The sequence below is a fragment of the Rhamphochromis longiceps genome, linkage group LG17 (genome assembly GCF_057381845.1).
Source record: "Rhamphochromis longiceps isolate RC_006_pf linkage group LG17, R_longiceps_female_GT1.1, whole genome shotgun sequence".
NCBI classification, from domain to species: Eukaryota; Metazoa; Chordata; class Actinopteri; order Cichliformes; family Cichlidae; genus Rhamphochromis; species Rhamphochromis longiceps.
Window position 1 is genome coordinate 7,182,859 of NC_140573.1, and position 13,929 is coordinate 7,196,787.

The 13,929-nt window shown below is 42.1% G+C and overlaps 2 protein-coding genes across 2 annotated transcripts; one reads left to right on the plus strand and one right to left on the minus strand.

The window, feature by feature from the left end:
• Positions 1 to 309: 309 nt before the first annotated feature.
• Positions 310 to 2,941, minus strand: LOC146649203 (inactive tyrosine-protein kinase transmembrane receptor ROR1-like). Its single transcript, XM_085386896.1, has 2 exons — positions 2,851 to 2,941; positions 310 to 2,653 (listed from the first exon to the last, which is right to left on the minus strand). The coding sequence occupies exons 1-2, from the start codon at positions 2,904 to 2,906 to the stop codon at positions 1,951 to 1,953; spliced, it is 759 nt and encodes a 252-aa protein (XP_085243022.1). The 5' UTR covers positions 2,907 to 2,941; the 3' UTR covers positions 310 to 1,950.
• Positions 2,942 to 8,276: 5,335 nt separating this feature from the next.
• On the plus strand, positions 8,277 to 9,209 carry LOC146649204 (uncharacterized). Its single transcript, XM_085387513.1, has one exon. It carries the CDS (start codon positions 8,277 to 8,279, stop codon positions 9,207 to 9,209), a length of 933 nt encoding a protein of 310 aa, XP_085243639.1.
• The last annotated feature ends 4,720 nt before the right edge of the window (positions 9,210 to 13,929 follow it).

Genomic DNA, 13,929 nt, shown 5'->3' on the forward strand with positions numbered 1-13,929 from the left:
CACCCGGAAAGGCTACACAGGAGCCATTTTTTCATCTTTGACTATTATTTCCAACTGTTTCCAGTTGTGACTACAGTAATCAAACAGCTAAAGGGCCCCACCACTTGGCCAACAGTGGTCACTGCAATTACAAGGCAAAGACATTCAAAACTGTTCTCAGAAATGGTGATTTGGTGGCCCCCAGTGGATTCACATTGCTATTACAAGTCTGTATTCTTAAAACGGATCGATCATACAACAGAAGCAGCGGGATTTACCAAACATTTAATAAATGATTTTGCAATACAAAACATCTGTGCAAAAATATTCAGACAAAATACAAAGCCAAGGCCTCTCTTGATCAATATGCATGTAAACCTGTTATGGGTACACTGGCATTGAAATATACATATACTTTTGTTTCTTCTTACCAATAAAAGACAAAAAAAGGCACTATAATGAATTTTTGCCAAATACAAAAATACCTAAACTTGATTAAGATTCACAGTCTTGTGTACAAGTGGTTTGTGCACTGCTATATTAGTACATAGACTACATAAAAAAAGATGACTGTAGCCACAATGACGGCACCCAATGGTTGAAACCTTCACTTGAGCATTTTCACTTTTATTATTTTATTCTATTAGACTCTGTACACTCATACGGTAGCCATGCCTTATACTATTCTCTGCCTTATTAGCAATTGTCAGTGACAGCATCCTTAACAAAATGAGAAACGTCCTGTATTAAATAAGGCTTCACTGATGTCAAAAATCAAGTGAGAAGTGGACTGGACTGGGGGAGTCGCCCCCTGTTGGCCATCAGTGCAGACTGCGTTGGCCTTGCTTTTTTAAATCTGGAAGCAAAGTCCAGCTTATATATACAGTCTATGTTAGTATTCGTACATCATTTACATTGCTGGAGCTCATGGGTAAAGATGCTTAGGTAGCTCACTCTGCTTTAGAAAAATAGAATCACAAAAACACACAGAGAGGAAAGGCATTTGAAAAATACACTCTCAAATGATTTCAAATAGCATGGAAACAAGAGCACACCCTTCATGCTGCTAATAACAGCCAACCAGCTTCACTACTGACCTCTACTCACTTGAATGCTGAGGAAAACTAAAGAGCAGTAGGATTTATAAAGACAACTGAATTTGATTGTGATGCCATTTTTGCAGCTACTTTTTTCTTGTTGCTACATTTCACGTGTCCACTTACTTTACAACTCAGAAATGCACTTTATTCTCTGCATGTCCTCAGTAAAAACAACCCGGATGTGTTATTGCTGTAGTTAAAACATGCACTCAGGAACATTCGCACCCATAGATTGTTGACTTGACACATTACTGCTGGTTTTCTGACTTTTGTTTTGAGGGAATGAAAGAAGCTTCATATTTGGCCTCTCATAAACCATCGTGGATGGCTGAGGCATAGTTTGTGCGGCTACGAAACTGAGACTCACCAAACACACACTTCATCATCCTTCACTGGGAAACAGACAAAACGGTCAGACTTTTTTTTCAGGTTGTACTTTTTCTGTTAAAAGCTGCACGTGCTGAGCTCCTTGTCAGAATCCTGTACATGTTAATACAGTCGCCACTTGGTGTGTTAAAAACAAGTTGCAATAATATCGCAGCACACCTAATTTGCAGTATCCTTATTTAGATGCAACATTCTTCTGTCTATGTACATGGCTGGGATCTCATAAGCACCTAACTACTATAAGCATTATGCATTTGAACCCTTTTACTTTTATTATTCTTCCATGTTTTGCTTCTTTTGCTTTTTTCTTTTTCTTTTTGCACAATACAGACGTATAAATACAAAGAAGGGAACAGACCAGGACGAGGTATCCAAATTAAATTTGAACTTTTTTTTTCCCATCTCCAAAATGAAATCCGTAAAAACTTTCGGAAAAAACATAAACGTCTCATATCTGGGATCTAAGCTCAAAGAGGTTGAATATTTACAGGTCTGCAGTGATGACTGAGTCGTTGTACATCAGCACATCAGAGTCAGGGGTAAGCAGTGCTGACGTCTGAGACACGTGGTCCACCATCCCCTTCTGGGAGATTTGTCCGTACACCTGAGCCGACCCTCCGCCGCTCCCCGGCATGATGCAGTGGGACAGCAGTGGCGTGTTGGCGTCATGGTTGGAGCCCGTAGTGGAGGGCACGCCGCTGACGTGACCCGTGCTGGTGGAGCCACTAGCGCTGCTGGGGGAGCGGCTTTTGGGAGGGGGCAGGTGGTGCTGGATTACCCTAGTAGGCGGAGCTGGGGGTGCAAAGTGAGCTGGGAATGCTGCGTATCCTGGCGAGATTGGGTATCCGTTGACTGGGACAAAGCGCTGGTGGGTTTGGGTCATGGCCATGGGCGTCCATGCTGGAACTGCACCCATCTGTCCCGGCGCGGGAATAGCCTGGGCTGGGTAGAGGTACCCCGCGGCGGCGGCAGCAGCGGCAGCATAGCGTGGGTTGCTAAGGTTGCTGACGGGGCTGGCGCTGAGCGAGGTGGTCTGAGTGGTGGCGTTGCCTCCTCCTCCAGAGGGCGTGCTGGAGCTGGCGTGGGACGACAACCCCTCCCAAGCTCGCAGGCGGGCGTGAATATCCTTGAAGCGCGGCCGACGTGCTGGTCCTTCCTGCCAGCACTCTGTCATCAGACCATAAAACCTAAAAGCCAACAGAGTTATTTCATTACCACAACAGCAACAATCAGACTGCTTCTAAAACTCTATTTGAATTGAATACACTAAACTAACCCTAATACCAGAGTCCAATAAAGACACTTGCACACTTGGGTTTCACCATTAGCTGGATGCACTATCTTCTTGTATACTTCTCATATTGCACCGGTAATTGCAACATACCTTGGTGGGCAGTCTTCGGGGCAGGGCAGCAGCTGCCTCTTTCTCACCATCTCCATCACTTCCTGGTTCGAGAAACCATAGTAGGGCTGTAGCCCGTGGGAAGGGAAGCAACTGTATTAGAAAATAAATCTAAACATGAACACAGGACCATGGTGCCAAGAACAGTTAAGGCCCCATCTCATCGCGAAATGTGCCCACAGAGGCCAGAAGGCGAAAAACCTGAAAACACATTCAGGAAAAAACCAGAACACACAGGCATGAAGAAAGTCATGGCTCAACCTGCTTGTGTGGATACACGCAAAGGGGACAAGCAGCTCCTTGAGAAATCTGGACTTGTCCCCTTTTATTTACAGAAAAACGATTACGGAATCGTTCCAGGCTACCTGCGTAGAAGAAAGGCAGAGAAAGAAAAGGCTAAGCAGGACAATGATGCCTGGTTAACAAAACAACAGGAAACAGTTAAACCACTGCCCGAACAGGAGAAACAAAACATTCTCCAGGGCCTAAAGAGGAGGTTTAATGAGCTAAACTTTGAATATCAATCCCTCCCTTTTACTATCTCCCCTTCACAGCACAAAAAATACAATTACAAAATGTTTCTCGAAGAAGCAATGAGTCAAGTTGAAAAAGACATTGCCCTTTTTGAGGAACATAAATACATTTACGTAGGCAGGGAAGATGCATCTGACGAACAACAGTTACAGCGGACTCCACTGCCACCCATTAGACCGAAAAACACAAAGTTGACACCCGCTCCTCAAGTCACACAACCAACGAAAAAGGAAACTTTCTCGACCGACAACCTACCACCTTTTCGTAGGATGTGTGTTCCACCTATATCCAGAAGTGGAAAGCAACCGATTCCCACCCAATCAGTTATAATTCCACGACCTAGTCCTGTCCCTCTGCCACCTATTTGTAAAAAAGCTGAATCTACACCCCGACCACCTGTAAGACCTCCAATGAAACGAGGTGTAACACCCATCCTTCCACCCATTTCCACCAAAAAGCTGTAGTGCTGTACCGTTAGAGTAGTTTTTTAACTACCTAACCCCCAACCGGTCTTGACAGAAGCCGCACCATCTGAGCCTGGTTCTGTCGAAGGTTTCTTCTTTTTAAGACAAAGGAGTTTTTCCTTCCCACCGTCGCCCAGTGCTTGCTCAGATGGGATCATTTGATTGTTGGGGTTTTCTTAAACATAAATTGGCCTATTGAAAAAATGTAGTGTTTCTTACTACATTTTATTTTCAATAGACCAATTTATGTTAAAAAAAAAAAAAAAATTACAGCAGAAAAGAAAGCATGGGAGACATCTGATGCATTTCATTGCTTTTTAAAAAATAATTTAGAATTAATCTGGAACAAATAAAAGAAAGTAAAAATAATCTTTTGTGGATTCTTTTCTTCAATAAGTAGTAGAATAGGCAGTTCTTTATACATAAAGCGTAGAGTTTTGTTAAAAAATAAAGTGGCACAGCGGCACTGTGGTAAAGGCCTGTGTTTTTACCATCAGCGTGACAGCACCGTGCCGCCTTTGCAGTTTTAAGGCCCAGGGAAACAAGCCTGCCAGCGCTCTGTAGCGGCTGTGACCGCTGCCGATAAGGAAAGGCTGCTCTTCATAGAGGACTCAAGCTCGGGGAAACCTTTTCTGGTCGACTCTGGCTCCCAGAAGAGCCTCTGGAACTCTTGTGTCGTCTTTACAATGGTATATTATTTAATCTAAAAAAAAACAAAATTAAAAAAAATTGGAGATTTCCCGTATCACATAACATGTGCAGGTACACTGGTACAGCACATGTGAGCGAAATTCTTATGTGTGTGCAACAGAGGTGTGCAAAATACAATAACATAAGAACAAGCAAAATAAGAATGGGTAAATCTGAGAATTATAAGAATAAATATATGTACAAATATAAGAGTGTATGTTAGGGCTGTTCGATATAACGATATATATCAAATGACGATATAAAAATGTCTATCGTTTCCTATTACGCTATCTTTTGTTTCGTGATGTCGTAAAATAAACTGTTTACAGCAGTATTTTTCATCGTTTTGACGGTCACCTTAGTGGCTATATTAATTTCTTAAAGTTCTCTCTTTCTCTTATATTTAATATAACCACACTATGGGCGGGCAAGTGCCTGTTTTTACGTGTTTTCGTTAGCAACAATGACGGTAAAACCATCGCGTGGTTCCGCTGTACGCTTGTTTGTTTTCCACGTAAACCTTTCACAATAAAGCTCAAGATCCTGTTGAGACTTTTCAAAACAAACTGAATCACATGAGAGAGTATGCAGAGTTTACAGATGAGAAGCAAACAAAGAGCCGTCAGACTCAAACTATATGTATACACCTGCCCGCCTTCGTAAACAACTAAATGCTATGTTGCCCTATCATTTTTTGATTGGTCCACATGGTATATTTTTTCACCAATAGGAAAGGCTGGGGGAGTTGGGAGGGGGACTGAGTGCTTTCTAGTGTTTTTCCTTATAAAAACCGTTTCTTCCCGCAGTAAATATAAACAACGATAGTATTCAGGAAGAAAACCTGCATATATTATACTGAACATAAAGTTGTTTGCAAAACTTGTGCATAATTTTTACAAATGTACAACTTCTATTCGCATTTCAAGTTATGAAAACAATTCCTTAAACATGTTTGTGGCTTTTACAGTAAAAATGACAAGTATTTTCTACTCGGATTTTGAATTTTTTTTTGTCTGAATTTAGATCTATTGTGCAAATATAGTATAAATGAAAAATTAACTCAAATTTCAGATATTTGAGGTTGTGCCAAAAAAAAAAAAAAAAGAAGAAGATTTTTTTAAAGGTGAAATATAGAGGTAAAATCAAAAGTAGTCAAAAACGGCCAATTATACTCTGGACCCCAGAGGGTTACTAAATACATTTACATGTCTTGGTGACTGCAGCTGGAACCTTGGCAAAAAGTGTATGTGTGTGTGTGGAATGCTAGCTACCAGCATTCATAATATAATAGTTACAATAGCAACAGTAACCAGGGGGGTGGGGCTTAAATGACAGAACAAAGACAGGCTACCATGATGTCACATGCCAGGCCACCATGATGTCACATGCCAGGCCACCATGATGTCACATGCCAGGCCATAAAAATCTATAAATAGGGGTGCCTCGACACACAGTTGTAGAATTCCCTTGCAGGTGATTTTAAGCTAGCGATTGAATTGTGTTTTCAGATGAAAGCGCTTATAACCTTCTCCCAAAGTAGAGTACTCTTCCTCCACCCAAACCTAAAATGTATATTTCTAAATACAGGGAAGCAATTGTATTAGAAAATAAATATAAAAATGAACACAGGACCATGGTGCCAAGAACAGTTAAGGCCCCATCTCATCGCGAAATGTGCCCACAGAGGCCAGAAGGCGAAAAACCTGAACACACATTCAGGAAAAAACCAGAACACACAGGCATGAAGAAAGTCATGGCTCAACCTGCTTGTGTGGATACACGCAAAGGGGACAAGCAGCTCCTTGAGAAATCTGGACTTGTCCCCTTTTATTTACAGAAAAACGATTACGGAATCGTTCCAGGCTACCTGCGTAGAAGAAAGGCAGAGAAAGAAAAGGCTAAGCAGGACAATGATGCCTGGTTAACAAAACAACAGGAAACAGTTAAACCACTGCCCGAACAGGAGAAACAAAACATTCTCCAGGGCCTAAAGAGGAGGTTTAATGAGCTAAACTTTGAATATCAATCCCTCCCTTTTACTATCTCCCCTTCACAGCACAAAAAATACAATTACAAAATGTTTCTCGAAGAAGCAATGAGTCAAGTTGAAAAAGACATTGCCCTTTTTGAGGAACATAAATACATTTACGTAGGCAGGGAAGATGCATCTGACGAACAACAGTTACAGCGGACTCCACTGCCACCCATTAGACCGAAAAACACAAAGTTGACACCCGCTCCTCAAGTCACACAACCAACGAAAAAGGAAACTTTCTCGACCGACAACCTACCACCTTTTCGTAGGATGTGTGTTCCACCTATATCCAGAAGTGGAAAGCAACCTATTCCCACCCAACTAGGTATAATTCCACGACCTAGTCCTGTCCCTCTGCCACCTATTTGTAAAAAAGCTGAATCTACACCCCGACCACCTGTAAGACCTCCAATGAAACGAGGTGTAACACCCATCCTTCCACCCATTTCCACCAAAAAGCTGTAGTGCTGTACCGTTAGAGTAGTTTTTTAACTACCTAACCCCCAACCGGTCTTGACAGAAGCCGCACCATCTGAGCCTGGTTCTGTCGAAGGTTTCTTCTTTTTAAGACAAAGGAGTTTTTCCTTCCCACCGTCGCCCAGTGCTTGCTCAGATGGGATCATTTGATTGTTGGGGTTTTCTTAAACATAAATTGGCCTATTGAAAAAATGTAGTGTTTCTTACTACATTTTATTTTCAATAGGCCAATTTATGTTAAAAAAAAAAAAATTACAGCAGAAAAGAAAGCATGGGAGACATCTGATGCATTTCATTGCTTTTTAAAAAATAATTTAGAATTAATCTGGAACAAATAAAAGAAAGTAAAACTAATCTTTTGTGGATTCTTTTCTTCAATAAGTAGTAGAATAGGCAGTTCTTTATACATAAAGCGTAGAGTTTTGTTAAAAAATAAAGTGGCACAGCGGCACTGTGGTAAAGGCCTGTGTTTTTACCATCAGCGTGACAGCACCGTGCCGCCTTTGCAGTTTTAAGGCCCAGGGAAACAAGCCTGCCAGCGCTCTGTAGCGGCTGTGACCGCTGCCGATAAGGAAAGGCTGCTCTTCATAGAGGACTCAAGCTCGGGGAAACCTTTTCTGGTCGACTCTGGCTCCCAGAAGAGCCTCTGGAACTCTTGTGTCGTCTTTACAATGGTATATTATTTAATCTCAAAAAAAATTAAAAAATTTAAAAAATTGGAGATTTCCCGTATCACATAACATGTGCAGGTACACTGGTACAACACATGTGAGTGAATTTCTTATGTGTGTGCAACAGAGGTGTGCAAAATACAATAAACCCCAGAGGGTTACTAAATACATTTACATGTCTTGGTGACTGCAGCTGGAACCTTGGCAAAAAGTGTATGTGTGTGTGTGGAATGCTAGCTACCAGCATTCATAATATAATAGTTACAATAGCAACAGTAACCAGGGGGGTGGGGCTTAAATGACAGAACAAAGACAGACTACCATGATGTCACATGCCAGGCCACCATGATGTCACATGCCAGGCCACCATGATGTCACATGCCAGGCCATAAAAATCTATAAATAGGGGTGCCTCGACACACAGTTGTAGAATTCCCTTGCAGGTGATTTTAAGCTAGCGATTGAATTGTGTTTTCAGATGAAAGCGCTTATAACCTTCTCCCAAAGTAGAGTACTCTTCCTCCACCCAAACCTAAAATGTATATTTCTAAATACAGGGAAGCAATTGTATTAGAAAATAAATATAAAAATGAACACAGGACCATGGTGCCAAGAACAGTTAAGGCCCCATCTCATCGCGAAATGTGCCCACAGAGGCCAGAAGGCGAAAAACCTGAACACACATTCAGGAAAAAACCAGAACACACAGGCATGAAGAAAGTCATGGCTCAACCTGCTTGTGTGGATACACGCAAAGGGGACAAGCAGCTCCTTGAGAAATCTGGACTTGTCCCCTTTTATTTACAGAAAAACGATTACGGAATCGTTCCAGGCTACCTGCGTAGAAGAAAGGCAGAGAAAGAAAAGGCTAAGCAGGACAATGATGCCTGGTTAACAAAACAACAGGAAACAGTTAAACCACTGGCCGAACAGGAGAAACAAAACATTCTCCAGGGCCTAAAGAGGAGGTTTAATGAGCTAAACTTTGAATATCAATCCCTCCCTTTTACTATCTCCCCTTCACAGCACAAAAAATACAATTACAAAATGTTTCTCGAAGAGGCAATGAGTCAAGTTGAAAAAGACATTGCCCTTTTTGAGGAACATAAATACATTTACGTAGGCAGGGAAGATGCATCTGACGAACAACAGTTACAGCGGACTCCACTGCCACCCATTAGACCGAAAAACACAAAGTTGACACCCGCTCCTCAAGTCACACAACCAACGAAAAAGGAAACTTTCTCGACCGACAACCTACCACCTTTTCGTAGGATGTGTGTTCCACCTATATCCAGAAGTGGAAAGCAACCGATTCCCACCCAATCAGTTATAATTCCACAACCTAGTCCTGTCCCTCTGCCACCTATTTGTAAAAAAGCTGAATCTACACCCCGACCACCTGTAAGACCTCCAATGAAACGAGGTGTAACACCCATCCTTCCACCCATTTCCACCAAAAAGCTGTAGTGCTGTACCGTTAGAGTAGTTTTTTAACTACCTAACCCCCAACCGGTCTTGACAGAAGCCGCACCATCTGAGCCTGGTTCTGTCGAAGGTTTCTTCTTTTTAAGACAAAGGAGTTTTTCCTTCCCACCGTCGCCCAGTGCTTGCTCAGATGGGATCATTTGATTGTTGGGGTTTTCTTAAACATAAATTGGCCTATTGAAAAAATGTAGTGTTTCTTACTACATTTTATTTTCAATAGACCAATTTATGTTCAAAAAAAAAAAATTACAGCAGAAAAGAAAGCATGGGAGACATCTGATGCATTTCATTGCTTTTTAAAAAATAATTTATAATTTATCTGGAACAAATAAAAGAAAGTAAAACTAATCTTTTGTGGATTCTTTTCTTCAATAAGTAGTAGAATAGGCAGTTCTTTATACATAAAGCGTAGAGTTTTGTTAAAAAATAAAGTGGCACAGCGGCACTGTGGTAAAGGCCTGTGTTTTTACCATCAGCGTGACAGCACCGTGCCGCCTTTGCAGTTTTAAGGCCCAGGGAAACAAGCCTGCCAGCGCTCTGTAGCGGCTGTGACCGCTGCCGATAAGGAAAGGCTGCTCTTCATAGAGGACTCAAGCTCGGGGAAACCTTTTCTGGTCGACTCTGGCTCCCAGAAGAGCCTCTGGAACTCTTGTGTCGTCTTTACAATGGTATATTATTTAATCTCAAAAAAAACAAAATTAAAAAAAATTGGAGATTTCCCGTATCACATAACATGTGCAGGTACACTGGTACAGCACATGTGAGCGAAATTCTTATGTGTGTGCAACAGAGGTGTGCAAAATACAATAACATAAGAACGAGCAAAATATACGAATGGGTAAATCTGAGAATTATAAGAATAAATATATGTACAAATATAAGAGTGTATGTTAGGGCTGTTCGATATAACGATATATATCAAATGACGATATAAAAATGTCTATCGTTTCCTATTACGCTATCGTTTGTTTCATGATGTCGTAAAATAAACTGTTTACAGCAGTATTTTTCATCGTTTTGACGGTCACCTTAGTGGCTATATTAATTTCTTAAAGTTCTCTCTTTCTCTTATATTTAATATAACCACACTATGGGCGGGCAAGTGCCTGTTTTTACGTGTTTTCGTTAGCAACAATGACGGTAAAACCATCGCGTGGTTCCGCTGTACGCTTGTTTGTTTTCCACGTAAACCTTTCACAATAAAGCTCAAGATCCTGTTGAGACTTTTCAAAACAAACTGAATCACATGAGAGAGTATGCAGAGTTTACAGATGAGAAGCAAACAAAGAGCCGTCAGACTCAAACTATATGTATACACCTGCCCGCCTTCGTAAACAACTAAATGCTATGTTGCCCTATCATTTTTTGATTGGTCCACATGGTATATTTTTTCACCAATAGGAAAGGCTGGGGGAGTTGGGAGGGGGACTGAGTGCTTTCTAGTGTTTTTCCTTATAAAAACCGTTTCTTCCCGCAGTAAATATAAACAACGATAGTATTCAGGAAGAAAACCTGCATATATCAGAATCAGAATCAGAATCAGAATACTTTATTCATCCCGAGGGAAATTAGGGGTTACAGCAGGCAGCACGCTAATGGCGCATGCGCACTCACAAAGGAACCTTCTGACCAACTTTACACAAACATCACATTGGGCAGACATGTCAGAAGGTAGGCTGATAGGAAAAAAACAACGAAAATACACTACATGAGGTAAGAGGAGGAGAAAAAAAAAACTCCACTCAGACTGAGCTCCTAGTGGGAGAACAGTTTGATAAAAGAAAAAACACCTCAGCACAAAAGCACATGACTATCAATACACCATAGAAACACGAGACAAGCAACAGGGGCGGGTAAAGGGTAAGAGAGAGCCGGCGTAGACAGCGCATCCGGTCCTGCAGCATCTGTGCTGGTCCAGTTGACTGCTATCATCCCCGGTAGGGCACAAGCATCGAAGGCGTTGGAAAGGGAGGGGGATGAGTGAGTGCTTATCAGTGTAAGTGTGTGTGTGTGCGTGTCCATAGTTTAGCTGAGACAGTGTCCTTCGGCCTATCAGGCTAAGTAAACAGTCCTCCAGCCAATCCAGGTGTCCTTCATGGGGCGGGAAGAATAGTCATCACACAGTCGTTATCAGGGAGTTGTTTTGGTGGGCTCCAGCCTTGGGCCTGCAGCTGGGGCCGTGGTGTCCAAATGTTGAATATTGTTGATTTCTCCTTTGTGAGCAGCTCGAATTCTAGCACTCCGAGGCTGGTCTCTCGATCTCCCGTTGAAGAGCTGCGAGCCTCCCCATGATGGTATCAAACTTCTGTTCCGTGGTGTTGTCAGTCTTTTGATTCTGAGACCTCACAACTGCAGTGATCCGTTCCGCGATGTTTTCCAACTGTCGCTCAAGGGTCTCATTTTGAGCAGGCCTCTCTCTGATGTTTCCCCTCATACGCTCAATGGTGTTGTTTTGAGCCTTCACAGCAGCTGTAAGCGTCTCCAAGGTGTTGACCATATTACGTTCGTTGTGAGAGGTCGCACCTCGTCCCGTCGCTTCGAAACCAGCGGGCAGCCTTGTGGGGGTTTGAACAGCCGGTTCCGCTTTCTTATTTCTCTGATAAACCAGGGCTAAGCCAACGCCGATCAGCATGAACCCTGTTATCATGGTTCCGAATAGGTAGATATCTTCAGCGTCCTCGATCGACAGTCCCGCCAGGCACACGGTCCTCCAGTTCTCCACCCGTCCATCGTGTAACCGGCAGGGAAAGTCCCTCCAGGGCACTCAGGCTCTCCCGAGCCCCGACTTCTCGTTAAGGGTGTCAATAGCACTCAGAGACCAGTTGATCAAATCCATAATTCTCTTTTAGGTTTAGAGAACGACAGTATTATACTGAACATAAAGTTGTTTGCAAAACTTGTGCATAATTTTTACAAATGTACAACTTCTATTCGCATTTCAAGTTATGAAAACAATTCCTTAAACATGTTTGTGGCTTTTACAGTAAAAATGACAAGTATTTTCTACTCGGATTTTGAATTTTTTTTGTCTGAATTTAGATCTATTGTGCAAATATAGTATAAATGAAAAATTAACTCAAATTTCAGATATTTGAGGTTGTGCCAAAAAAAAAAAAAGAAGAAGATTTTTTTAAAGGTGAAATATAGAGGTAAAATCAAAAGTAGTCAAAAACGGCCAATTATACTCTGGACCCCAGAGGGTTACTAAATACATTTACATGTCTTGGTGACTGCAGCTGGAACCTTGGCAAAAAGTGTATGTGTGTGTGTGGAATGCTAGCTACCAGCATTCATAATATAATAGTTACAATAGCAACAGTAACCAGGGGGGTGGGGCTTAAATGACAGAACAAAGACAGGCTACCATGATGTCACATGCCAGGCCACCATGATGTCACATGCCAGGCCACCATGATGTCACATGCCAGGCCATAAAAATCTATAAATAGGGGTGCCTCGACACACAGTTGTAGAATTCCCTTGCAGGTGATTTTAAGCTAGCGATTGAATTGTGTTTTCAGATGAAAGCGCTTATAACCTTCTCCCAAAGTAGAGTACTCTTCCTCCACCCAAACCTAAAATGTATATTTCTAAATACAGGGAAGCAATTGTATTAGAAAATAAATATAAAAATGAACACAGGACCATGGTGCCAAGAACAGTTAAGGCCCCATCTCATCGCGAAATGTGCCCACAGAGGCCAGAAGGCGAAAAACCTGAACACACATTCAGGAAAAAACCAGAACACACAGGCATGAAGAAAGTCATGGCTCAACCTGCTTGTGTGGATACACGCAAAGGGGACAAGCAGCTCCTTGAGAAATCTGGACTTGTCCCCTTTTATTTACAGAAAAACGATTACGGAATCGTTCCAGGCTACCTGCGTAGAAGAAAGGCAGAGAAAGAAAAGGCTAAGCAGGACAATGATGCCTGGTTAACAAAACAACAGGAAACAGTTAAACCACTGCCCGAACAGGAGAAACAAAACATTCTCCAGGGCCTAAAGAGGAGGTTTAATGAGCTAAACTTTGAATATCAATCCCTCCCTTTTACTATCTCCCCTTCACAGCACAAAAAATACAATTACAAAATGTTTCTCGAAGAGGCAATGAGTCAAGTTGAAAAAGACATTGCCCTTTTTGAGGAACATAAATACATTTACGTAGGCAGGGAAGATGCATCTGACGAACAACAGTTACAGCGGACTCCACTGCCACCCATTAGACCGAAAAACACAAAGTTGACACCCGCTCCTCAAGTCACACAACCAACGAAAAAGGAAACTTTCTCGACCGACAACCTACCACCTTTTCGTAGGATGTGTGTTCCACCTATATCCAGAAGTGGAAAGCAACCTATTCCCACCCAACTAGGTATAATTCCACGACCTAGTCCTGTCCCTCTGCCACCTATTTGTAAAAAAGCTGAATCTACACCCCGACCACCTGTAAGACCTCCAATGAAACGAGGTGTAACACCCATCCTTCCACCCATTTCCACCAAAAAGCTGTAGTGCTGTACCGTTAGAGTAGTTTTTTAACTACCTAACCCCCAACCGGTCTTGACAGAAGCCGCACCATCTGAGCCTGGTTCTGTCGAAGGTTTCTTCTTTTTAAGAAAAAGGAGTTTTTCCTTCCCACCGTCGCCCAGTGCTTGCTCAGATGGGATCATTTGATTGTTGGGGTTTTCTTAAACATAAATT